The sequence below is a fragment of the Pollachius pollachius genome (genome assembly GCF_949987615.1).
Source record: "Pollachius pollachius genome assembly, chromosome: 9".
Lineage (NCBI taxonomy): Eukaryota > Metazoa > Chordata > Actinopteri > Gadiformes > Gadidae > Pollachius > Pollachius pollachius.
The window spans coordinates 11,467,984-11,495,382 of record NC_136942.1 but is presented as its reverse complement, the minus strand read 5'-3'; the positions used below and the strand labels follow the sequence as shown (position 1 = coordinate 11,495,382).

Below are 27,399 nucleotides of genomic sequence, written 5' to 3'. Positions count from 1 at the left end.
CTCTCACACACTCTCACTCTCTCTCTCTCACACACTCCCCTTCTCTCACACACTCCCCTCCCTCTGCCACTCACTCCCCCATCACACACTCCCCTCCCTCCCTCTCTCACGAAACCCTCACTCACACACACCTCCCTCTCGCCCTCCGTCTCTCACACTCCCCCACACACCCCCCATTGCTCTCTCTCTCCCTCTCTCTCCCTCCCCTCTATTGGCACCGTGTCCGCCCCTCCCCCGGATCCCCCTACATGTGGTTTTCATTCAGGGTTTGCAGCTTTTCCCTCCTTTTCTCGCACACACACACACACACACACACACACACACACACACACACACACACACACACACACACACACACACACACACACACACACACACACACACACACACACACACACACACACACACACACACACACACCAGTGCCCCCAATGCAGCCCCACAAAATGTCTGCTAAAGGAGATTAAAAAGAAAACAAAGAGAGAGAGAGAGAGAGAGAGAGAAAGAGAGAGAGAGCAAGAGAGAGAGAGAGATTGCGAGAGAGTGAGAGAGAGTCTTGTCTTTAAGTGAAGTTAACTTTAAGGTTGTAGATAATACAAGTTATCGGTCATATAGATGAATACAGATGATTATGTTACGTTAGATTACTATATATCTAACCATATGTTAGAGGAACATAGATTATCATACATCAATACCAAAGCACAGTCAGTGAGAGGTGTGAAATACAGTGAGACAGTGAGAAATAATGTTTTAGTCTTTCACACTCAAAATAGAGTTTGAATAAAGACAACATGAGTAGAACGCGCTGCGTTAGATCATGGTATGTTTGAATTTAAGATAAGAATGAAAACTATGGCTGGGTCCTGGTTTAGTGTAAAACATGATTAGACTTCAGAGCACCTCACTATAGTCCCAGTACTGGGACTAGGGTAGTCCCAGTACTGGGTCTAGGGTAGTACCAGTACTGGGTCTAGGGTAGTCCCAGTACTGGGACTAGGGTAGTCCCAGTACTGGGTCTAGGGTAGTACCAGTTCTGGGTCTAGGGTAGTCCCAGTACTGGGTCTAGGGTAGTCCCGGTACTGGGTCTAGGGTAGTACCAGTACTGGGTCTAGGGTAGTCCCAGTACTGGGTCTAGGGTAGTACCAGTACTGGGTCTAGGGTAGTCCCAGTACTGGGTCTAGGGTAGTCCCAGTACTGGGTCTAGGGTAGTACCAGTACTGGGTCTAGGGTAGTACGAGTAACGTATATTACTCACCACTTTCTGGTAACAACACACACACACGCACGCACACGCACGCACGCACACACACACACACACTGCTGCTGTCACCATAGAAGCCTGCTAGTGCTGGGAAGTGACACCCCTGACACCAACTCTGAAGACACGCCCCCTCCTTTCACCTCCTCTAAACTCCTCCTCTTCTCTCCCCTGCCTCCCTTGTTGTGTTCATTGATTGATTGAACCTTCATCATATTTATTAATGTCTTATTTGAGGACGTGTGGGTCGTTCCTCATCGTGTTGTCTCCTCCGTGGTTCCCCGACCCCATAGCAGCTGGGTGTGGGAGGGTCGTGTGGCCCTGAGGATGTGTTCCAGGGCCGCTGGGTTCTGACCCAGCCCTCTGCTGAGGCCTGTTGTCAGGAGTTTGGGGGGTCTTTACAGCGAGCCCACAGACCAGTCAAATAAACTCAGGGACACAACCCCGTAAATATACAGCTGGGACACAGCTGAACCTGGAACTGTGGAAGGAGAGGAGTCTACTGGTCCAACTGGGAGCCGCCCAATGCAACCACAATAGGAGGACAGAGTGTGAGGGTCCTCCTAAGAGGGGACCCCCACACTCTACACTGTCCTCCTTAGAGAGGACCCCCACACTCTACACCGTCCTCCTTAGAGGGGACCCCCACACTCTGTACTGTCCTCCTTAGAGGGGACCCTCACACTCTCTACTGTCCTCCTTAGAGGGGACCCCCACACTCTACACCGTCCTCCTTAGAGGGGACCCCCACACTCTATACTGTCCTCCTTAGAGGGGACCCCCACACTCTACACTGTCCTCCTTAGAGGGGACCCCCACACTCTATACTGTCCTCCTTAGAGGGGACCCCCACACTCTATACTGTCCTCCTTAGAGGGGACCCCCACACTCTACACTGTCTTCCTTAGAGGGGACCCTCACACTCTGTACTGTCCTCCTTAGAGGGGACCCCCACACTCTATACTGTCCTCCTCAGAGGGGACTTCCACTCCACTCACCCGCGGTGGAAGGTGTTCCCCGCTGACCTAAGGACAGCTGAAGCCTGACCCCTCTCCCCTCACAGGTAAACTCATCTGCTCAGTCTGCACCGTGGCCCATGAAGAACAGGTGTCTGAATCGTAGCACTGGAAGCAGTTTGCCTTTTTGACGAACTGTACGTTCACATGTGACTCTGGGTGGAACCTTATTGGCTGACCTTGTTCTGCTAAGCAGAACGTTGAGACGCCAAACGTTCCCTAATCGCGTGTATGAACGAGGCAGGACAGGAGGGGTGACCGGTGTGCTATGGGTTGATGACATCATGACCCAGATGACATGCGGAGACCGAGTCTGGGTCTATCCCAGCCAGGGTCTATCTCAGTCAGGGTCTATCTCAGTCTGGGTCTGTCTCAGCCAGGGTCTATCTCAGTCAGGGTCTATCCCAGCCAGGGTCTTTCTCTGCCTGGGTCTATCTCAGCCTGGGTCTATCTCAGCCTGGGTCTGGGAGAGAAGGGGAGGACTGCTCAAGCCTCCTGGTCTCCAGCCGGCTGTCTGCTCCCTGCCTTCAGGGCCCGGCACCAGACGGCAGCAGCTGCTTTCTCTGATGAATCACAGAACCCTGATGCACAGACAGCACGCTTACACAACGGATAACACAACACGTAGACATAAACCCAGGGTTTAGAGACCCAGGGAGTAGAGACCCAGGGGGTACAGACCCGGGTAGAGACCCAGGTAGAGACCCAGGTAGAGACCCAGGTAGAGACCCAAGGAGTAGATACCCAGGTAGAGACCCGGGTAGAGACCCAGGTAGAGACCCAGGGGGTAGAGACCCAGGGAGTAGAGACCCAGGGAGTAGAGACCCAGGTAGAGACCCAGGGGGTAGAGACCCAGGGGGGAGAGACCCAGGGAGTAGAGACCCAGGTAGAGACCCAGGGGGTAGAGACCCAGGGGGTAGAGACCCAGGGGGGTAGAGACCCAAGCAGAGACCCAGGGGGTAGAGACCCAAGCAGAGACCCAGGGGGTAGAGACCCGAGTGGAGACCCAGGGGGATCAAGGTGTGTCTGTACAAATTAAAGCCTGTGTGACGCTACATTCTAATTGGCTGAGGTCATGCGCCAAGAGAGGTCGATCCGGCCAATCATAGATCAATAGTGTGTGCTCTAGAAACCAACAGAACGCACACACACAGAAGAGCACAACACCTGCGACCGCCAGCAGGGGGCAGGCTGAGGTAATACTAAATACACAAGGATCAGAGAGAGAGAGAGGGAGAGGGAGAGAGAGAGGATTTTAAGGCAGAGCAGACCTGCCCCCTAGTGGTTGTTACTGGGACTTCTCCCTGGAAGGAGACTCCTCTTGTGGGTCCTTCTCCAGCTATCCCCCCTCGGTCTGGGGAGGCTCTCCTCTGGGTCCTTTAGAGGACTTAGGGTCCGAATGAGAGAATGGGTCCACCACACCAGAGGGGTCCACCAGACCCAGAAGGGGTCCACTAGACCAGAGGGGTCCACCAGACCTAGAGGGGGTCCACCAGACCAGAGGGGTTTACCAGACCAGAGGGGGTCCAGAGGGGGTCCACCAGACCAGACCCCCACCCCCCTGGTAGCTGACCAACGTCACATCAAAAACATGACAAAACCCAGATCCAAGGATCAATCCAGGACCTGGGGCTAACCGGGGGGGCCCTAGAGGACACGCCCCTGGGACCTCTTCCCCCCGGATCCAGCAGAGCCCAGACCCAGGAGAGGACCAGGCCTGTGAGACGTCTGTTCCTCTCGGGTTGTGTGGTGTCCAAACTTAGCCCTGTGGCTTCCTGGCATTCCCCCGCGGGCCGGAGGATAAACTTAGCACGGCCCGCTGCCCTCGCTGCTACGTGAGCCACCGGGGCCAGGGGCCCCCCAGGGGCCATTAAATACCACCTGGGAGACCATAAAAGGAGTGTTAGGGTGGTCTTGGTGGGGGGGGGGGGGGGGGGGATCTGGGTGCAGGAGAATTAACACGCCTGTGATCTCTCATTATGGTCCTTATGTCTGAAGATGATCGGAGCAGAACCTCACAGAACATCTAGTGTGTCAGTCTGGACGACTCAGCGCTACAACAGCCAGTCTTGCCTGGGACATACTGTTAAATATACTGTTTAACATACTGTTAACGAAGTACTGCGTACTTAACAGTAGTGATTAGAAATGTACACACTTATTGTATGTTGTACGTCCTGGTGCTTAATGTATGCACTTATTGTATGTTGTACATCCTTGCACTTAAAAAATAGTACTAAGCATTGTGTAGCATCTTATCCTAGCAATCTTTGTTGTATACAGGGAATTGGTTGACCTAGTGATTGTTAGTGCTTGGCACTTGGTTCTATGAACATCCTTACTGTATCGACAGCGATATATTGTTGTTTCTCCTTCGTACAAATGTACTTATTGTAAATCGCTTTGGATAAAAGCGTCTAAAATGCGTCTCACCGTAAATGTAAATGTGTTGGTTGTCACCATAATGCTGTTTAGTTAACAGTAGGGATTAGTGTTGGTGTGATCTCCCATCTTAATAGTTGATAAAGGACTTTTTACTAAAGAATATCATACCAGCCCTAGATCCTAGATATATTTCAAGAGCAGCAGCTCTTGAATCATCAGATGAAACCTTTTACAAAGATCAGGGCAGCTACTGAGAACTTCAGTGCCTTTAACTGTGTGCGTCCACACAGGTGGAACAGGCCTGAAAGCCATCCATCATAAGAGAACTAGCCCCTAAACACCAAGGTAGGATTTGGAAAACATGAGAAGTCCTAAGTACCTTAACCACACTTAAACAACCCTAGGCTTAGACATAACCTTAAACACACAAAGGAACAGTCAAAGAAGAGAAACACAAAACAGTGGGACAACTTATTGGTTTTTCCTCTTTTATTCGATATCTCTTGAACAAAGTGGAGGTGCCCGAGCGCCTGACGCAGAGGCTGTGAGGCACGCTGGTGTGTGAGGAACCAAAGACCTTCAGACCTGACGTGAAAACCATCTGACACCACCCCCATCGAGAACCTTCACCACTTTCTCCAATATGACACATCCAAGAACCCCAAACACACACTTGTTGACCAACCACCTGGTTCCACCAACGGATAAGACCAGCAGTTTACAGAGACGGACGGACGGCACATAGACACACGGCCAGGACACTTAGGATGTCTCAAACATCTTCTTCCTGTCAGCCTTGTCCTCAATGTTCTTACGCCAATCTCCAGCCTCCACCGCCTGGGGAAGAGAACGTTGTTTAGTTTCTCTCCTCGGCTCCTCTGATCAGACCACACTCTTACACTGAGTGATTTCAGTAAGTGACAACTAAACCTTCACTTACATCAAGGATTACAAGAGGAACACAGGAGATTTTCCTCTGAACTAAACAACGCTGCAAACAATGACCATCTTAATAAAATAAAATAAATGGTTTCTCACCTCCTCCTTGACCTCCTTCTTGACCTGCTTGAGGTTGGACCTCAGGTCCATGGTGACCTTGTGTTTGGAGCCCAGCAGGGCCGCCAGCATGCTGTCAGCAGACATGCGGACCTTCTTCAGGGCTGGCTTCTTCACGCCCACCAGGTCAACAACCTTGATCCTCAGTTCCTCGATCTAGGAGAGAGGGTGGCATGGCTGGTGGTGTAAATGATGAAGATGGGTATGACAGAATAAATGATGTTGTTGTTGTCAATGTAAAGTTGTTGATGATGGTGGACTAGGTGGGGTGAAGGTTCTGATAATGACCCTAGTGCTGATAAAGATTACGATGATGATGATGTTACCTCTTTGTCGGCCTTGCCCACTTTTGCCTCAGCGTCGTACCTCTCCTCATCCAGACGGTCAATGATGCCCGACAGCTTCTTGCACGTTTCCTGCTCACAGACAAAATAGTACAATGCTAACAGTTTAGTGTGGGGCTAACGTGGTTAGCTGCATAGCGCGCCATGGTTGTACAGTGGTGTTTTAGCACAAATTATTGGTGGTTTTTACATTCTAGATCTGTGGTGATATTTTAGTGAAGTATTGTCCTAGCATGCTAACAGTGTAAGCTAGTTATGTGTAATCCTAGCATGCTAGCCCCATGTAAGCTAGAGAGTGTGTTGTTCTAGCATACTAGCCGTTTGTTATCTAGTGAGTGTGCTATCCCAGCATGCTAGTCCCATGTTAGCTTGTGAGTGTTGTCCTAGCATGCTAGCCGCATATTAGCTAGAGAGTGTACCATGAGTGCGGCCTGGTCTCCAGAGAGGTCTGGGGCGGGGCAGTTCTCAGCCATGTAGTTTTCCTTGGCTGCGATGGCCTCCTTCTTCTCCTCCTCGATCCAGTTAGCCGCGATTGACAGGATCAGACTCTGCAGCGCACACCCACTCATTAGTCACATAGACGTTACTCACTGTTCACTACTGATACACTCATTACTCACTACTGATACACTCAATACTCACTACTGATAAACTCAATACTCACTATTCACTACTGATACACTCATTACTCTCTACTGATACATTATTATTCACTATTGATACACTCACTACTGATACACTCAATAATCACTACTGATACACTCATTACTCACTATTCACCTCTAATACACTCATTACTCCCTTCTGATACACTTATTACTCACTTTTCACCTGTGATACACTCATTACTCACTATTCACTACTGATACATTCATTACTCACTACTGATAAACTCATCACTCACTATTCACTACTGATACACTCATTCAATACTGATACACTCATTACTCACTATTCACTACTGATATACTCATTACTCTTTATTCAATATTATCGAGCATGGTCCATCAATATTTGGAGTAATATAGGAGGAATTTTCAAACATCTTTGTGTGTCTGCATGTGTGTGTGTGTGTGTGTGTGTGTGTGCGTGTGTGTTTGTGTGTGTGTGTGGGCGTTTGTGCGCATATGTGCGTGTCCGTGCGCCTGCTTGTGTGTACCTTCAGGTGGTGCCTGCGGCTGGAGGTCATTTTTTTCCTGCAAACAAAAAAAGAATTGATTTGATCATGACAATGGATTTTGTCATGATTTGGTGTAATTGTGATTTGACGATGGTGTGATTTTGGTTAGATGATGTTCTGACTTGGTGATGTAATGCTCTGCATTAATGTATGTATGCATGACTTGTATTATTTTATTTGTGGCTCTGTCATATCTTGGATGGAATCCTGTGGCATAATGTGATGGGGAGGTGAGGCTGATGGCCAGTGGGAATCTATGAGCTGCAGTGTGGATCTATGAGCTGCAGTCTGAATCTATAAGTTGCAGTGAGGTGCAGTCTGAATCTGTAAGTTGCAGTGAGGTGTAGTGTGAATCTATAAGTTGCAGTGAGGTGTAGTGTGAATCTATAAGTTGCAGACTCACTCAGACATCTTGGTGCTTTCTGGGTTCCACAATCTGTGGAGAGATAGAGCGGGTCAGAGGTCAGATCAGCAGGGCAGAGGTGAAGCGAGGAGGTCGTGGTGACGGAGGAGGAGTGTGGTGTTGGGGTGGAAGGGGCTGATCTCAGCAGCTTGGTAGCAGGACGGTAATGGAAGCTGAGGAGTGGCTAAACTTATCCTGGGATCAGATGTCCCAGGCGACCATCAGCACTTCTTGATCAGAATGTAGTCCGACTGTCTTACAGAGCCCTTTAAATCCTCTAATAATACCCTCTGGTTAATAACCGGCGTGGAGCACATGGTGTTGAAAATGTTATAAGTTAAAAGTAGGGATTACTTTATTCAAATGCAATTAATTCATTTAATGATGACCACATACTTGTAGACAGCATGGGAGCTATGCTATTGGTTACCAATGTTTAGAAGATAAGGGTTTACACAACGTCCCTGTCCAACTTCAAGTTTTGTTGGTGATGAAGCCGTACACATCATATAAAACCATTCCAATATTCTATAATCTATTAAGGTTACAAACACTTAGACACGAGCAAGGGTCTGCAACTAAATTAATGGTACCAGTGGATGGATGATGAGGTAAGATAAGATAAATGGTCTTTATTAATCCAAGATGGGTAATCCAAGGAACTTCATAATTGAGCAGGAAAATTTGTCAAGAGTCATAGACAAATAATTAAACACAATGACCTAACTAACCACCAGCCACCTTACTAGCCAACTAACTAACTAACCACTATCCACCTCACCAGTCACCTAACTAACCATTAGCATCCTAATTAACCAGAGCAAGCTAACCCACAACTAGCTTTATGTTCTCCTCTCTTCAGTACTTCACAGTGTAACGACATTATGGGATGGAATAAGGTACTTTTCTTGAAGAGTCTCTGCTTTGGGTTGCTGCCGGAGTCAGAGGTGAGGGTTTAAGATCTCCTTTTAACGACTTAGTGCGAACCTTAGCGTTAGCCTCCACTTGCCTGGGGTCAAGACCCCTCAAACGCCGCCAGAAAAACGGCTGGTCAAAGAGACAGGTCAGAGGTCAACGGCTAACACCTATACCCACTTTAGTGGAGAGCAAAGAGAGTGATGCCTTGCTAACTTGAGGAAGAAAAGAGGACTTTTCAGAAGATAAAGGACGTTTTGTCTCACCTTAAGAAGGAAGAGGAGTAACGACACACTGGGTGGACGATGAAGAAGACTCGCCGCAGACGCACACAAAGATCATACACAGTATATAAGGCAGTCTGGGGTCCTCTTTATGGAAATGCTTTCAATCCCCAACCAATGGGCCTGGAGCTCCTGAAATACCCTGCCCAACCCTGCCCTCACGCCCTCCTCTCCCCCCGCTCCCCCTCTCACCCCAGGCGTCCCCCACCAGCTGACGGCTTCCTCAGCATGGAGGGGAGCGGCCATGTTGGGGTCCAGACAGGAACAGTTTGGGTCCAAGGAGTCACTTTAAGGTGTTATGGTCTAATGAGTGGCTTTAAGGTTTTAGGGTCTAACGAGTGGCTTTAAGGTTTTAGGGTCTAATGAGTCGCTTTAAGGTTTTAGGGTCTAATGAGTCGCTTTAAGGTTTTAGGGTCTAATGAGTGGCTTTAAGGTTTTAGGGTCTAATGAGTCGCTTTAAGGTTTTAGGGTCTAATGAGTGGCTTTAAGGTTTTAGGGTCTAATGAGTCGCTTTAAGGTTTTAGGGTCTAATGAGTCGCTTTAAGGTTTTAGGGTCTAATGAGTCGCTTTAAGGTTTTAGGGTCTAATGAGTCGCTTTAAGGTTTTAGGGTCGATGTATATCGATGAGGTCAATAACAGCTTTGAATTGTTTGATGGGTGTATAATTTAACTTAATCTCTTGATTAGTTAGTCAGTTTTAGTTTTATTTGGGTCTAGTTCATGTGTTTATTACATGATCCTCTTCAGACAAAAGTACAAAAGTAAGAGAATGAGAAACAGGAGGATGGTTTGAAAACACTTAAGTTAGTTCTCTCCAGTGTTGAATATCAAAACTTGTTATTTTACAAACATATTCCATATTGTGCGATATTGTGAATAATTTACAATGGAGTAGAAATCGATTAGGGTAAGCATCTGTATAACTGTGATTTGTTTACTGTCCAAAGTTGAAAATGATGCTTGGCAGTTACTAAAGTGTGTCCAGCTTCTTATCCAACTAAACTACACACACACAACAGTCAACTTATAAAATGAACTCATAAAGCAACTTTAACCTGTACCTACTCTCTCACCCTAACATGCCGATACACAAATGAACCATAAAGTATTAATTCAAAGCATTTATTTTCAACAATTCCAAGAATCCTGTACAATTTGAAGTTTGATTCCTAAATGTTAACATGAGAACTGAAATAGCACTAACTGCGTCCATCAGTCCCCCGGTGGAATCAGAAGCCGACAGCGTGAAGCAGGAGGAGCTAGACCTCTCCTCCTCCAGCGTCTGGACCTCTCTAGGACGTCTCGAACATCTTCTTCCTGTCTGCCTTGTCCTCAATGTTTTTGCGCCAATCTCCGGCCTCTACGCTCTGAGGAGAAGACGAGAGAGAAGGTTTAGTTAGTTAGTTCATTGCCTGTCCCCTTAGGGAAATTATTTTTCATCTTAATGTCCACCAGCTCCTCAACCAGCTCCTCCACCAAGTCCTCCTCACTACAGACTCTAGGATGGCTCTACACAGTCCTCACCTCCTCCTTGACCTCCTTCTTGACCTGCTTGAGGTTGGACCTGAGGTCCATGGTGACCTTGTGTTTCCCTCCTAGTAGGGCCTGCAGCATGGCGTCAGCAGACATGCGGACCTTCTTCAGGGCAGGCTTCTTCACGCCTCCCAGTTCCACTACCTTCATCCGCAGGTCCTCGATCTACCGGGAAGGACATCTTGCTTCGTTAACATGTCTCGCTATAGAAGCTATGATCTCCATGGGACCCTAAATCCGTCAGAGATGGATTTATCTGAAGCCCCTCGATCAAGAACCTTTTAAAAAGGTAAAGGTAAGGTAGTACCATACTAACTAGGGTGCTCCAGGAAAAGGTCCAGGATAGGAGTAGAATTAGCTAGTTCAAAGTTACCAGGACATTCTACCTCAAGGTTACTAATTGTTAGATAAGTTAATGAGAGAAGCAAAGCTCAGATTAACATAAGGTATAAGGTACGGTCAGGGTAAGGTCTTTAAGGTAAGGTCATTCAGTAGGGTAGGGTATAGTCAGGTAAGACAGGGACATATGAGAGACTTAAACAGGACAATCTAATGGTCCAGGACTCTGCTAGCATGAATCGAAACTAAACACAGTGTATTTTAGTCATTAAGAAGCAGGAAGGGGTAAAACAGTACAGAGACAGTCCATTAAGGAGCAGGTATGGGTAAGACAGTACAGAGACAGTCCATTAAGGAGCAGATAGGGGTAAGACAGTACAGAGACAGGTCATTAAGGAGCAGGTAGGGTTTATGGGGAGTCGACCCCCCAGACTCTCACCTCCTTGTTGGCCTTCACCACTTTGGACTCCACGTCGTAGCGCTCATCATCTATCTTGTCGGCCGCCTGGGAGAGCTTCTTGCAAATCTCCTGAAGAGGAAGAGGAGACTGTCAGCCCCCGCTTTCAGCTAGCATCAAACCCACAAGAACCAATACTGTCATAGCTCTCAGCTAGCGTCAAACCCACCAAAACCAATGCTGTCATATCTCTCAGCTAGCATCAAACCCACCAGAACCAATACTGCAATATACACACACACACACACACACACACACCTCTCTGGTCAGTAGATGAGGAGCTGAACCATAATGTAATGAGGTAATGCTTTTCCCCTCTTCCAACAGCTCACCATAGTTAATATAGACTTCACCTTTAGGTGGCAGCAAACTCGCCCTAAATGAAGACCTCATGCAGTCCTACCAGAGGTCTAAGGGATACTTTAATAACATAACACTGAATCTTGTCTCTGAGTACAACTCTCTACTCAGACTGGGGTTAGGTGTCAGGGGTCAACATGAGGCTGAGTCCTGTCATCAAAGCAGCAATGTCTCCACTCAGGTCGGGGTTAGGGGTCAGGGGTCAGGGGTCAACATGAGGATGAGTCCTACCATCAGTGCAGCCAAGTCTCCACTCATGTCGGGGCTAGGGCAGTTCTCGGCCATGTAGTTCTGCTTGGCCTCCACCAGCTCCTGCTTCTCGGTCTCAATCCAGGTTGCTGCGATCTGCAGCATCAGACTCTAGAGAGCAGACCAGGAGAAGGGTTACCCCAAGGGGAAGGGTTACTCAAGGACAAGGGTTACCCCAGGACTAACTGACCTAAGGTCAGACCAGGAGAAGGGTCACCCCCTGGGGTCAAACCAGGAGAAGGGTCACCCCCTGGGGTCAGACCAGGAGAAGGGTCAACCCCTGGGGTCAGACCAGGAGAAGGGTCACCCCCTGGGGTCAGACCAGGAGAAGGGTCACCCCCAGGCCTCACTGAGCTGCTTTACCTGCGCTCGTGTCAATGTAGTGCAGGTAAAGTAGGTAACCCCCAGTAAAACATTACACGTCTCTATGTGTATGAGTACCTTGTACCTCTGAATACTGGATGTACTGGTTATTGTACCTCTGAATACTAGATGTACTGGTTATTGTACTGGTGAAGACTAGATGTACTGGTTATTGTACTGGTGAATACTATGTACCGGTGTTTATCACAGTGATGGTTTACCTTCAGATGGTGCCTACGGCTGGAAGTCATTTTCTTTCCGCTGTAGAGAAAAACAAATTACATTACTTTACATTATGTTATGTTACATTACATTACATTACGTTATGTTACATTACATTAGATTACACTACGTTACTTTACATTATGTTAGATTACATTATGTTATGGTAGAATACCTTACATTATGCTATGTTACATAAAATTAAATTACGTTACATATGTTATGATACATTATTTTACATTATGATGGTTACATTAGATTACATTATCTTATACAACATTACGTTATGTTACATTAAATTACATTTGATTATGTTACATTACATTATGTTATGTTTCATTACTTTACATTGTTAGATAACATTACATTACATTATGTCACATTACATTATGTTATGTTACATTACTTTACATTATGTTACATTACATTATGTTACATTATGTTGTGTTACATAACAGTATGTTATATAACATTAAATTATTCTATGTTACATTATGTTACATTACATTATGTTATGTTACATTACTTTACATTATGTTACATTGTTATAATAGCTTACATTATGTTTCATAACATTAAATTATGTTTCATTAAATTTTGCAGATGACATTACATTATGTTTCATTACACTATTTTAGATTAGATTACATTATGTTAGATGACATTACATTATGTTTCATTACATTATGTTATATGACATTTATTTATCAGGGTTATGGTTACATTATGCTACATTATGTTTGATACCGTTACTTTACATTACATTATTTTAGATTAGAGTAGGCCATAAATTCTACTTTACTCATCTAAAAACAATATACACACCAAAAAACAACACACATGCACAACCCACATGTAAACAACACAAAGCAAGCGTTTGCAGGCAGACTAGCAGGATACTCACTCAGACATGATGAGGTTCGATTCAGGCCTGGAGTAGACGAACCAGGGGAACAGAGAGGGGAGGGCATTATATTCACGGCATTACCTGGCCCCCACCAGGGGCCCTCAGGGAACCTGGCCCCCACCAGGGGCCCTCAAAAAACCTGGCCCCCATCAGGGGCCCTCAAGGAACCTGGCCCTGCCCTGAGCCCTCAGGCCTTTAATTAGAGATGCTCCTTCCATCATCATTTTTAAATCTAGGCTCAAAACACACCTCTTCTCCCTGGCCTTTCCTCCCCTTTTTTTTGATATGTTGTTATTTTTATGTTTTAATGTACTGTCTATGTATGTGGTATGTGTTCTTTAATATGCCTTTTTGCACCATGTACGGCACTTTGGCCAGTGAAAACTGTTTTTAAATGTGCCTTATAAATAAATGTTACTTACTTACAGCAGGAGCCTGAAACCCTAATCATTGAGGATTACCTCCAGCATACCGACCAGATGCTGTGAACACCGAGCTGCCAGACACGCAGCCACAGCCGTTCACACCATACCTAGCATCCCTAGTCACGCACACCACACAAACCAACATGCCAAACCTCCCAGTCAGGCACCAGGCCCACCACGGCCCCTCACTGTCCCGTTAAACGTCACCGTAGCGAAGGGTTCAAATGTTTCCTGAGTTACGCCTGATATAGCCACCAGACGACCAAAGACAGACTCACACCTCTAAGACACACATACCATAGTGGAGATATGGATAGAATATAGAAATATGATTATAATGTGAATTTATTTAAAATGGCTCTCAAACCACGTTTACAAATTGTGTGTTTAAATGAAATTAAATATGAACAAAAAACGGAGTATTTATATGTATAAATAAATGTGTTTGTAAAGTTATATACTTTTTTTATTATTACTACTACATTAGTAAATAAAACCCATTACTGGATGAATACAATACAATATACACTCCATACACTGAATTTAAATATCCTTGATTCATATTTAAATACCCAACATTGATACTCATCTTAGTAATTCTATAACAACTTTTCTACCGACCTGCGTAACGTTTCCGATTAATAATATTTATGTTCTAATTTCCAGAGGTCTTCTGTGAATAACACAAAACAAGGTCCAAACGAGGGAACATCACTTCAAGATGGAGAAAGGAGATAATACTAATCTGCATCTCCAGACCTGTAGTCCTGCTAATCCCCTCAAACAACTCAGATATCGTCCGTCCCATCCTCCCAGCAGCCCGTCCCTGACACCTAGCAGCATCTACCCCCCAGCGGGGGTCCGGTGAGCGGACGGGGTCTTACCTGCTCAGAGAGAAGGTGGAGGCTGGTGGACACGGAGCTGGAGACACTGGGCAGTAGGAATCAACCCCGATGAAACACGGGTATATAGTGTGAGGCGTCCTGTCAGCACAAAGCACAGCCCTCTTTATGGGCGCAGAGGACCCTGCAGACCAATCCGCCGCCAGCCTCCCGAAATACCAGCATACCTCCACAACTAAGCTCTTAAAAGTGTCTTAGGGAAGTTGTCTCAGGGACACAACAGGGCTCTCGGGTTGCACAGGGAGGAGGGTGAGCCCAGGGGAGAGGAGGACTTGTGTTGTGGAGCCGAAGTCTCAACACTATAAGACAATATCGGCCCCTCCATGGTAGCTCTAAAAAGGTTTAGTGTGACCCTTAAACAAAGAGAAAACGTAGTTTAAAACAATGTTAAAGTGTATACTCTTTCAACATTGTTAGTTTAGCATTCGGTCGGTTCTTTAGAATATGGTTTTCATGCAGATAGCTGTCAATCATCCTTCAGAATACCAGCCTGGAACAGAGCACCTCATGCACTCAGCAGTTAATTAGTTAGTCCATTGATTGATTGATTGATTGATTCATTCATTCATTAATTCATTCATTAATTCATTCATTCATATCTTTCTTTGAACAAGCTGCCACAAAATCGGTCAAAGACGGATATGTCTAAGGTGGTGTCAAGTGTCTACAGAACTAATTTCTGACATTGTGTTTTCAAAGTCCAAGGCACCATTAAAGAGAAGATTGAGAAACAAAAGGATGTGTACTCACCCTTCGGGGTTACCAAGACAATCAGACATGAAGAACTACAAACAGGAGGTATGGTCCTCATTACAAAACAGCTGGGACCAAAGCCCTTAGTTTGAGTGGAGGATCTTCTCTGAAGGCAGGAGGCCAGCATCCGTCGGGAAGAGAGCAAGAGACCAACGGCCGGCCCAGGCTGACTCTCTACTGACCTCTGGTGGATCTCAGTACATCCTGTTCCCTTTTAAACCCCTACCCAGACCCCTCTTCCACCCATTTCAGTACTCACTGAGGATACCTTACGTAACTACACCCTGAAGAAGACTCCAAGAGGACATCAAAGCCTTATTCAAAAGATTTAATGGGAAAAAACGGATTATTCCAGTTCCATGGAAAAGTCAAAAACATCAGTGAGGAAAAGCAAAAGTATTTAGGACGTCTCAAACATCTTCTTCCTGTCAGCCTTGTCCTCAATGTTCTTACGCCAATCTCCAGCCTCCACCGCCTGCGGAAGAGAACGTTGTTTAGTTTCTCTCCTCAGCTCCTCTGATCAGACCACACTCTCCCCTTAAGGGATTCAATTACATCAAGGATTACCGGAGGAACGCAAGAGATGTTCCTCTGAACTAAACAACGCTGCTAACAATGACCATCATTGGCAGATCAACGACGACTTAATAAATAAAATAAGTTGTTCCTCACCTCCTCCTTGACCTCCTTCTTGACCTGCTTGAGGTTGGACCTCAGGTCCATTGTGACCTTGTGTTTCCCTCCCAGCAGGGCCGCCAGCATGGAGTCAGCAGACATACGGACCTTCTTTAGGGCTGGCTTCTTCACACCTCCAAGCTCCACCATCTTCATCTTCAGATCTGAGATCTGTGAGGGGAACAACATCAGGAACGTTGAGCATCGCTTTATCCAGAACACTTCATGTTGCTATTGATGGCTCATTAGAGCTTAGGAACCTTTAACCACTGGGCAACAGGAGAGTGAACTCCCAACCCCATCTAGTGCTGAGGAACCACAGGATTAGAACCCCAAACCTCTGAAGAAGGAAATTGCTAGTCCACAGTGGAAGCGCACCATGAAGGACATTGATATGCATGAGGGTAGCTTAATGAACACATGACTATGAGAGGATGCTTGGTTTCACTGAGTGTGAAAGTCTGTCTTGTCCCTTAGCTGTCATGCAACATAACTACAGATATACAAGATCTACACAATAAGTACCTCCTTGTCAGCCTTCTGTACTTTGGCCTCTGTGTCGTAGCGTTCTTCATCAATTCTGTCCGCAGCCTGTTGAAGCTTCTTGCAGATTTCCTGTTGACAGAACATGGTCTCCATTAAGATCAGCACAGAGTACACGAGAATAGCATTATGCTAAAGGTTAGAACTAGCAGCTGTGAGATGAGAGATTAGCTGTATGCGGGATGTGTTTAAGGCAAGGACTAACACTAGGCTTAGCCTAATGTTGAGTGTTTTACACTAAGGGCTAACTCTAGGTTTGACCTAAGGTTGAGTGTTTAACACTAAGGGCTAACACTAGGGTTAGCCTAAGGTTGAGTGTTTAACACTAAGGGCTAACGCTGGGGTAAGCCTAAGGTTGAGTGTTTAACACTAAGGGCTAATGCTAGGGTTAGCCTAAGGTTCAGTGTTTAACACTAAGGGCTTTTGCTAGGGTTAGCCTAATGTTGAGTGTTTAACACTAAGGGCTAATGCTAGGGTTAGCAACAGGTAGGGAGGTCCAGTCCTGGTCTCCAGTCAGGTCAGAGTTATGGTTCAGGGTTTAAGGGTTTAGGGTTCAGGGTTTAAGGTACTAGGAGCTAGGTGTTGAGTGTTACCAGGAGAGCAGCCTGGTCGCCACTCAGGCTGGGGGCGGGGCAGTTCTCAGACATGTAGGCAGCCTTTGTCTCCAGTGCCTCCTTGGCTTCCACCTCGATCCAATCAGCAGCGATCTGCAGGATCAGACTCTGGAGGAACGAAAACAACAGCTTTAGCATTCATATCGTATTATCCATCATCCATCTATCCATCCATCATCATCCATCACCAATCCATCCTACATCACCACCCATCACTCAACATCATCCATCACCATCCATCTAGCCTGGTGTCATGGCCTGTTGTCATGGCAACATGGCCTCGTTCATGTATGCTCCTCCTTACCTTGAGATGGTGCCTACGGCTCGACGTCATCTTCTTTACCCTGAAGCACGAAAGAGAACATCACATCACATCACAGACATTATATTACATAACACCACATTACAGTACATTAGATTACACTACATTACACTACTAGCCAGGATAGTCTGGCTGTTAGCCCGAACATACTGGGTCTGATCCCAAATGCTGTTCAGGCATCCTAGAGCAAGTCGAGCTCTAGGATGCCCTCAGGAGGAGCCCTTCTCTAAACAGTAACTATAGAGTTCTCGATCATTCCACTGTTTCCTCCACAGTACGGTACGTTGAATGTAGGAGTGGCCTCATGATAGAACATTAAGGACATTAGACAACTCATTATTAAGCATCATACTCACTCAGTCATCTTGGCGAAGTGAGACCTGAAAAAGACAGACAAGAAGTTTGTCAAACGTGGATATTTCTCTGGAGTTGGTCTTGTCCTCATGTCCTCATATCCTCACTCATAACTTAACCCTGTTCTCCATCAGGACTAACCCTGTTAGGTTCAGCTGTGTCACACCCTAAAACCTCCTGAAACCTTCAGCTCACAGCCTAGCCAGCCCCCCTTAAACCGCCTCAGCTATGGAGGTCTGGAGAGGGTTGGTTCTAGAGGGTTTGTTCTAAGAACGTATTTCTACGGTCTGCTATGGAGGTCTGTGAGAGGGTTGGTTCTAGGAAGGTTGGTTCTAGGAAGGTATTTCTACGGTCTGCTATGGAGGTCTGGAGAGGGTTGGTTCTATTAAGGTATTTCTACGTTCTGGAGGTCTGGAGATCTTCCTGAAGCAGGTGCGCTGGCTAATTTGAGCTGAGGGTCAAAGGTTACAAGGGACATTTTTGGAATAATTTTATGAGTGGGGTGATGGGGGAGGAAGAGGGGAGGGGGAGAGGGAGGGGTGGGAGGGGGGAGGGAGGGGAGGGGGGGAGGGAAGGGTATGGGTTAGTTGGGTTAGTGGGAGGGTTAGTAGGGTTAAGGTTCTTACCCTCCTGACGGTTATCAACTGTTAATTAACGGCATGCTTAGGTAATGCTTATTACTGAATTAACTAATGTTAAAATATCCATATCGCAAAGTATAACCCATTAGTAAATAGTCAGCACTAGTTAAGTCATTGCGTAGTTATTACTAGTTATGTTTTGATGACCACCTTCTCCAACTGCTACACCACAAAGTACTTTACCTATGTTGTACCACATTACCATTTTGTACAAGAGTGCTATCTAGTAATATCTAGAACTAGAGTACTATCTAGTACTAGATAGTACTCTGGTACTAGATAGTAGTAAATAGTAATAGATAGTACTCTAGCACTAGATAGAATTAGATGGTACTAGATAGTACTCTATTACTATCTAGTACTAGAAAGTGTACTCTAGAGTTCTATGTTGTACTTCCTCTTCGGTGACGCTACACATGAGATACAGGACTCACACGTTTCCGCATGTGGAGCACTTCATATCCTTGGCCTGAACTGCCAATCAAATATATACCAAAACAAAACACACTCACGTACAGAAACCTATTTCTATAAAAGCACACAGATCAGCAGATCAGAGCAGGACATACTCTGATCCACAGGAACACAAAAATGAGTTTTCTTACCTTGGAGGCTGTGAGGAGAGAGGGGAGTTGAGGACACAGAGGCAGCAGCAGAAGCAGTAGTAGTAGTAGTAGTAGTAGTAGTTGTATATATATGTGCTTCTCTTTCCTCAAGGACCCTCTCTTTATGGTAATGAGGGCAGAATTAAACCAATGAAACGCGGAGCTCCTGAAATACATCATCTTTTGACCAGGAACATCGTAAATCCTCCTCTGTGGACGGGTTTGTGACACCTGGAAGGACAGCTCAGCAGTCCTGCAGCGGAGGAAGGGATGGGTGCAGGGTGTAGTGCAGCTCATAATACAGCTCCTTCCACAGACAACCGCACAACAAGAGAGGAAACAACACAGAAACTTAAAAACCAAACAGCTAGGGAGAGGGCCTCACATTGGGAGACCCCCAAACAGACACACAGCAGACAGCAACACACAACACAACACACAACACAACAAACAACAGACGGTAACACATAGTAAATAACAGGAAGATGACAATGTGTAGAAAGCTTTTGGCTCACCTTTCACATGGAGGTTTCTTCTCACTCTCGTCTTGTGATTGGCTTTCGATTATTATTATTATTATTGCCTCTTGGGTTTAATCTGTTGTGCTTGGGGTTTGATCGTTTATTTTATGGCATAGGGTTTTTTTTTTCTTCGGGTTCAATAGTCTGTTTTAGGTATTGTTTTTGTGTTTCTTGGGGTTTGATAATTAAGGGTTTTAGGTTAAGGAGTGCAGGTTATAGGGTTGATTCGTTTTAGGGCTTAGGGGGTAGTGATAGGATTAGGGTTAGGGCTCAGGGGGTAGGGTTAGGGTTAGGGTAAGGGCTCAGGGAGGTTAGGGCTCACGGGGTAGGGATAGGGTACAGGCCGTGATAAATTTTAGGGTTAGGGCTCAGGGTAGGGACAGGGTACAGGATGGTGATAAGGGCCATGGTCAGGGTTTGATCATTCGTTTCAGGGCTCCGGTTTTAGGTTCTAGGATCAAACAGCTCAGTGAGGAGGGTTTTGGTTGTTTGGTTTTTGGCTCAAAAATCCCTATTGCGCAGAAGTTTGAATGTTCAGATCTCTGTTAATGGACTTTTTGTGATGTAAACATTGTCCAGAGTGCTGTGTAAAGATCTTCTTAGTGCTTCTCACTAAGATCTAAGACTCATATTTGCTTAAATGAAAGTATTCTTGTCTAGCTCAAACTGGGTTTCAGTACAGGGGAGGGAGGTGTGATATAGGAACAAGGTGGCGTCGCACAGGCAACAAATCAAGATGTCGCTGACAGGCTTAAAATCACAACAGTTTCTTTATGTGGGTCGCAAGGGAACATCAACATCTCTGCTATGTTAACGTCAAGCAAGGGAACAGGAGGACATTGGAGGCTTTGTTCAGCCAGAAGACAGTCTGAGCCTCTACCGATATGGACACCGATACTGTCCAACGGTGACGTGATGAGCGCTCAGAACAGAACAACGGGGGAGGAGTCGTTTAGGTGGTCTCGAACATCTTCTTCCTGTCAGCCTTATCCTCAATGTTCTTACGCCAGTCTCCAGCTGCCTCTGCGGGCTACGGGACACAAAGAGCGACATTCAGAACGTCGCCTCCTCCTGCACCTCAACACACAAAGCAGGACCAGTTCTCCTCCTCCGACTCTCACCTCCTCCTTGACCTCCTTCTTGACCTGCTTGAGGTTGGCCCTCAGGTCCATGTTGACGGTGTGTTTGGATCCCAGCAGGGCCTTCAGCATGGCGTCAGCAGACATGCGGACCTTCTTCAGGGCAGGCTTCTTCACTCCAGCCAGGTCCACCACCTTGATCTTCAGGTCCTCAATCTGGGAGAGAGGCATGGCGGAGATGGTGCTGTTAGTGGTGGAGAGAAGGATGTGCTAGTGGATGTGGGGATGCTGTAAGTGGGTGTGGTGATGGTGATGGTGCCAGTGGATGTGGTGTGGTGATAGTGTAAGTGGGTGTGGTGATGGTGATGTTGCTAGTGGGTGTGGTTTGGTGATGGTGTTAGTAGGTGTGATCTGGTGATGGTGTAGGTGGGTGTGGTTTGGTGATAGTGTAGGTGGGTGTGATTTGGTGATGGTGCAATTGGGTGTGGTTTGCTTATGGCGCTAGTAGGTGTGGTTTGGTGATGGTGTAGGTGGGTGTGGTTTGCTTATGGCGCTAGTAGGTGTGGTTTGGTGATGGTGTAGGTGGGTGTGGTGATGAAGGGGTGTGTACCTCAACGTTGGCCTTCACCACTTTGGCCTCAGCGTCGTACCGCTCCTCATCCAGACGGTCGATGTGGGTCGCCAGCTTCCTGCAGGTTTCCTGTTCACACACAGAGTTGGGATTCCCCTCAAAGCCCGAGCCGGTGCGGTCCTATGGAGTATCGAGACCCGACCTAGCGCTAACCTGGATGGAGCACACAGCTCAAGATTCTCCGCCTTAATGTAGCGATTTATAGTCCTCAACACGTTTCAATACACAACTTATCCAACAAAGAGTCGGCTTTTAGCATGTTAGCACTGTTTAGAGTAGATAATTAACATTTACAATCCATAATTATAATAATACATTTGCATGGGCATCCATGTTTTTCCAACGTGGTAGCTCTAACGCACGTAGGTTGGAGACGAGCCGTTTCCAATTCCGACTTTCCACCTCTGACCGTTAAGGAACGCAGCATAACACCGTAGTGTTTGATGCTCTCTGTGTAGTAACTGAGTAATGTGATGGTATCGGATTGGCACGGAGACTTGCGTACTCACCGATACCCGAGTATCAGAGGAATTTACGATAATGGTATCGGTATCGGAACAACTCTATTTAGGAGGTTGCGTAACAGGGGGACCGAGGAGCCCTGTGGGGGGGGGCTGTGAGGGCGGGGGCCCTTGAGGGAGGGGCTAACAGAGCCAGCGTACCATGAGGGCGGCCTGGTCTCCACTCAGGTTGGGGGCGGGGCAGTTTTCCTTCATGTGGGTCTCCTTGGCCACGATGTCATCCTTCTTCTCCTGCGCCAGCCAGCCGGCGGCGATGGAGAGTATCAAGCTCTGGAGAGAGGAAACACAATGCCGTTAGCCTAGCCGCAGCCGTTAGCCTAGCCGCAGACATTAGCCTAGCCGCAGACATTAGCCTGGCCGACTGCAACAGCACGACTCTATATCATACTGATAGACTCCTGGTTCCACATTTAGGGCATTTAGCAGACGCTTTCATCCAAAGCAACTTACAATAAGTCCATTTGTCAGAAGAGAAACAACAATATTTCTCTGTCAGTACAGTAACGATGGTCATAGAACCAAGTGCCAAGCAGTCACAATCGCTAGGTTAACCCGGTCCCCTATACAACAAACGGATAAGGTAAGATATGACTAGAGTCTGGTTCCCCCTATTCCTAATCCCTAAATAGTGCACCATGTAATGTACACTAGGGAGGGGATGAGGGAACGAGACGGTCTGTTGAAAACACGGCAAAGATCTGCTCAGATCCTGAAGGAACAGCTGAGGTGGACTGGCCCTGCTCCACCACTCGATGGCGCCATCAGAGTGTGATAAGGAGAGGAGGAGAGGGATAGGGAGGACAAGGACGAGAAGGAGGAGGAGGAGCTAAGATGAAGTGATTCGACAGCTGTCGCTCTCTGTCTCTGCGTAGGAAGGCCTATTCCTGGACTAATGAGTCCAAGACATTTACCCTGGGGTGGGGGTGTATCTGATTACCACTATTTCCTATTCTGCCATTTAGAAGAAGCCTTTATCCACTGAATCAGATCAATGTCCTGAGGAGCAGGTAGGGGTCAGGGGTCATGTTGCTCTAGGAGGCCTACAGGTAAACTGTGGACATTGGGGTTTAAACTCGGAGCTTCTCCGCAGGGAGTCAAACCCCCTGCCACCTGGCCTGCCCCGCCCCCCCGCTGACCGGGCAGGGGGGGGTCAGGGGGTATGTGAGGGTCGGGGGGAGGGGATAAACACAACTGTAATCGGAAGAGGAATGTAACACGTGGGGGAGGGGGGGCCGTGCTAGATCGTTCCTCATCATCCAACTCAACAGCCCATCATTTTTACAACCCCTGCATACTCCTAAATGACCTGCCTATGTACTGTCTAACCCCTACCTGCTCCTTAACGACCTGTCTCTGCACTGTCTAACCCCTACCTGCTCCTTAATAACCTGTCTATGAACTGTCTAACCCCTACCTGCTCCTTAACGACCTGTCTCTGCACTGTCTAACCCCTACCTGCTCCTTAACGACCTGTCTCTGCACTGTCTAAACCCTACCTGCTCTTAATTGATCTGTCTCTGTCATGTCTAACCCCTGCTCCTTAATGACCTGTCTATGTACTGTCTAACCCTGTGTTTAAATAACGATACGACCAAACACATCCACATGGTAGGATTAAACCATGGCTGAAACTAAACTCAGACAGGCAGACGGGCAGACAGACAGACAGACAGGTACCTTCAGGTGGTGCCTGCGGCTCGATGTCATCTTTTTCCTTTTTTTCAGAAAAAAATAAGATTGTCATGATTAGGTGAAGTCATGATTTGGTGAGGTCATGATTGTTGAACTCGTAATTCGGTGAAGCCATGACTTGGTCATGATGAGATGGTGAACATTGGGGATAGAAGTAACATTTGGGGCGGGCTCAGACTGCTGGGGTTATTAAGTGTTTTAATCAATAGAAAGCGTCACTTACTCTGACATCTTGGCTGTCTGTGTTGATCCAAGCCTGAAGGAAAGGAAACAAGTAGAGGATAGAGGGGGTGAGGCGAGGAGATCAGAGTTACAACCTAAGTATGACTGACACCCTGGGGACCCTGAGCTCATCAGATCTGACCACCAGTCCGTCAACACCAGGATCCCCCCGTGGTATCGGGTTCAAAATTAAACAACCCGACACACCGCGGTGTCGCGCTGCAGCAAGGCTAACCGGAGGCGCCGCAGGCTAGCCTTACAGCACAGCTAACAAGCACAGCTAACAGGCGAGGCGCTCCAGCCCTACAGGTGGTATAGCACATGAAGTGCATCAGCGCGGGGGTATTGAAGCCAAACCTAGCTTAACCTGGATATAGCACACAGCTCAGATTATCCTCCTGGATGTAGCGATTTATTGTCCTCTATACATGTTTCCATGGTTTCTTGAAGTAAAAGCGCTGAACACTTCATTTTTTCCTCAACAGGCGAGACAGCAGCCGGTGAGGAACCTGAAGATGAGCAGAGGCTTAAAGGAAATAAGCTAGAGGAGAGGTTGGATTCCCTACACTCTGAATCACTGCACATCTTCAATGACGTGACGTTTAACCATTTTACAGAACCATCTTAACCTGCAGAACCTTCTTAACCTAAAGAACCATCTTAACCTCCAGAAACAACTCCTCAACAGACAGAACCACCTTAACCTACAGAACCATCTTAACCCACAGAACCAACTCCTCAACAGACAGAACCATCCCACCCTACAGAACCATCTCACACCAGATAGAACCGTCTCACACCAGAACAGAAAACCTTCAAATAAAAAAAAACATAGACCACAATCTCACCAGGCCCCATCCAAACCCCATCTCTCTGTGGTTCTCCAATGTTAGCTTCATGCCTCAGTGGTTCTCAGCCTCACTGTGGTCTTCAGCTAACTGACAGAAGCTGAACGGATCAGATCGACGTTCGAGAGGACAGGAGAACGCTAGTGTAACGCGAGTCTTGGAATCAGCTCATTAAACCGAACATCACTCAGACATGAACACACGGGTCCTCAAGACGCTGAATCAACTACAAACACACTAACAAATACACAATCCTGGAACACACCAACACATCAACACAATACTTGAACACATATCAACAAACACACATTAACACAATACTGCAACACAATACTTGAACACATACCAACACAAACGCATCAACACAATACTTGAAGACATACCAACAAACACATTAACACAATACTTCAAAACATCTCTAACAAAAACCAACAACACAAACTAACGCAATACCTTAAACACACACATACACACACACAACGTTAAAACATTCCAATACTCTACGAAACACACTGTTAACCCACAAGATCCTACTTTACTCAATCCCAGACCTCCAGCTCAGACCTCAGACCCTCAGACCCCCAGCCTAGACCCCGGACCCCCTGTCCTCAGAACCCCAGACCTCCAGCCCAGACCTCAGACCTCCATATCTCCAGCCCAGACCCAGACCACAGACCCCTGACCGCCCTCAGAACCACAAGGAGCCGCTCTCACCTTGAGGAGGAGAAGAGAAGGAGGAGGACCTTAGAGACTCAGGGACACACTGAGGCAGCAGGAGAGTTTCCACTGGGTTTATATCAGATCAAATAAGGAGCTGGCTCTCCTCTTTATGGAGATGATGTCTCCTCAGACCCACGCCCGGCAGCGCCTGAAATATCACGGCCGCGTGCCAGCGGGGACGAACCAGATACCTCCTGGAGTGCCGAGGAGGGGTGGGGGATAAGTCTGAGGGGGGGTGGGGGGGGGGGGGGGGGGATGTATAAGAATGAGACCGCTGAGGAGATGGAGATCAGAGCACAGGGGTCGGCGAGAGAGAGGAAAGAGAGGCTGGCTCTGTGTGGACGGGGGTCCAGGGGGGTCTTCAACTCTCAGAGGTTATTCAGATGTTAGTGTTGGAAGGGAAAAACACTCAGTTATGGTTCGTACTTTGGTAAGTATGGATTGATTATTGATGAGTGTGTCTCCATGCAGTTCCAGTACCTTCCTCCTGTGTGTTTAAGTCATCAGATCTTCAACAGGACCAGTTGTCGTCGAACAGGACCTAAAATAATCAGTTATTAATAACAAAGGCCTGTCTCTCGTCTCCATCACTCCGTGTTGAACTCTCTCCTCTTCTGCAGTAATCTGTTCTCTGCCTGAAGCTGCATCAGCACTTTCTATAAGCAGGGCTGTGGTCCCGGGGGGCGGGGGGGTGAGGGGGGTGGGTGGGGGCGAAGGTGGGGGCAGGAGATGGGGGGCGGAGGTGGGGGCAGGAGGGTTCCCGGCTGTTGGTTAAGATCCAGGAGTTTCAGATCAGATCTTTGAGGAGCTAAACGTCTGAATTGTTTGCCGCTGCCGCCTCAGCAGCAGGAGCAGCTGGATGCTGAACTCAGCCTCATCAGCATGAAGCCGTAGCAGAACCCCCTGAAAGACGGCAGGCTGGTAAACATCCCTCTGTCGTATAAAAGAGGACTCTATAAATACTTGTGATCTCTGATGAGTGTCGTGTTTCCCCTCAGGAGCTTTGGCACCGCCACCTGGCAGCCGGGCCGCTCTGCCTTAAAACGATGATCAAATAAATAATCTAATCCGTTAGCATCGCGTTACCCTGCGGCTAAACCAGCAGAAATACCCTCGCACCCGGGTTCAGGTCGGAGCGCCCAGCCGGAGGGCCGCGGCCAAACTGGGTCCTTTTATGGGAACGAACGCTGGGACTGGGATCAGAAGGGCTCAAACCAGTACTGTACTGGTACTGTATGTAAAGTATCAGGACAGTACCATTACTGTACTGGTACTGTATGTAAAATATCAGGACAGTACCAGTAATTTACTGGTACTGTATGCAAAGTATCAGGACAATTCCAGTGCAGGAGTAAACATTGAACCAGTACTTTACTGGCACTGTATCAGTATGACCACCTACACAGACCTGGGCTGACTGAAGCGCCTAGCATGCTGTAAGGGTGAGGCTAGTGTTTATGAGTAGTGGCTAGGCTAGGCTAGCATCAGTTGAGCGTTAGGTGAGGAGTGAGCAGGCTGGGCTAGCACGAGTTGAGCGTTAGTTGAGTAGAGACCAGGCCTGTTAGCGCTAGGTCAGGAGTGACTTGTGCTGCCCATTACTGACAGTTCCCTGGGAGGTGCAGACAGCGGCCATGTTGGAGTGTCAACCATGCAGTGTCTGTTTCCTCTGGAATGCCAAAGGTTTACATTAGCTGCTACCATATGAGCCCCCCTGAGTGTATGTTGTGTGTGTGGTGTGTGTTTATGCTGTGTGTGTTTGTGTGTGTGAACGTGTACAGTGTGTGTATAGTGTGTATGTGTGTGTATAGTGTGTGTGTGTGTCTAGTGTGTGTGTGTGTGTATAGTGTATTTAGTGTGCATAGTGTGTGTGTGTGTTTGAGTATGTGTGTGTGTGTCTGTGTATAGTGTGTGTCTGTGTATAGTGCGTGTGCGTGTGTGTGTGTGTGTACGTTTGCATGAGGAGGGGAAAGCGAGAGAAAGAGCTGAAGCCATAAATATCAGATTCATTTTCCGAGCCAACAGTCATAAATATCCAGACGACTGACACCCTTCAGACA

General features: G+C 47.1%; 4 protein-coding genes across 4 annotated transcripts; all 4 read right to left on the bottom strand.

The window, feature by feature from the left end:
- Window positions 1-5,424: 5,424 nt before the first annotated feature.
- Window positions 5,425-7,251, bottom strand: LOC307080830 (troponin I, fast skeletal muscle-like; the record flags this gene model as incomplete). Its single annotated transcript, XM_079743755.1, has 5 exons — window positions 5,425-5,499; window positions 5,701-5,874; window positions 6,045-6,134; window positions 6,482-6,610; window positions 7,222-7,251. 5 exons carry the CDS (start codon window positions 7,249-7,251, stop codon window positions 5,425-5,427), a joined length of 498 nt encoding a protein of 165 aa, XP_079599881.1.
- A 2,821-nt stretch (window positions 7,252-10,072) lies between these two features.
- On the bottom strand, window positions 10,073-14,619 carry LOC307080829 (troponin I, fast skeletal muscle-like). Its single transcript, XM_079743754.1, has 7 exons — window positions 14,584-14,619; window positions 13,272-13,298; window positions 12,367-12,406; window positions 11,765-11,893; window positions 11,156-11,245; window positions 10,369-10,542; window positions 10,073-10,211 (listed from the first exon to the last, which is right to left on the bottom strand). Exons 2-7 carry the CDS (start codon window positions 13,277-13,279, stop codon window positions 10,137-10,139), a joined length of 516 nt encoding a protein of 171 aa, XP_079599880.1. The 5' UTR covers window positions 13,280-13,298; window positions 14,584-14,619; the 3' UTR covers window positions 10,073-10,136.
- Window positions 14,620-15,754: 1,135 nt separating this feature from the next.
- On the bottom strand, window positions 15,755-17,520 carry LOC307080831 (troponin I, fast skeletal muscle-like; the record flags this gene model as incomplete). The annotated part of the gene is made up of 5 exons (XM_079743756.1): window positions 15,755-15,829; window positions 16,027-16,200; window positions 16,555-16,644; window positions 17,166-17,294; window positions 17,491-17,520. 5 exons carry the CDS (start codon window positions 17,518-17,520, stop codon window positions 15,755-15,757), a joined length of 498 nt encoding a protein of 165 aa, XP_079599882.1.
- Window positions 17,521-20,553: 3,033 nt separating this feature from the next.
- LOC307080828 (troponin I, fast skeletal muscle-like) lies at window positions 20,554-25,405 on the bottom strand. The gene is made up of 7 exons (XM_079743753.1): window positions 25,337-25,405; window positions 23,776-23,808; window positions 23,538-23,574; window positions 22,002-22,130; window positions 21,319-21,408; window positions 20,751-20,924; window positions 20,554-20,659 (listed from the first exon to the last, which is right to left on the bottom strand). Exons 2-7 carry the CDS (start codon window positions 23,781-23,783, stop codon window positions 20,582-20,584), a joined length of 516 nt encoding a protein of 171 aa, XP_079599879.1. The 5' UTR covers window positions 23,784-23,808; window positions 25,337-25,405; the 3' UTR covers window positions 20,554-20,581.
- Between the last annotated feature and the right edge of the window lie 1,994 nt (window positions 25,406-27,399).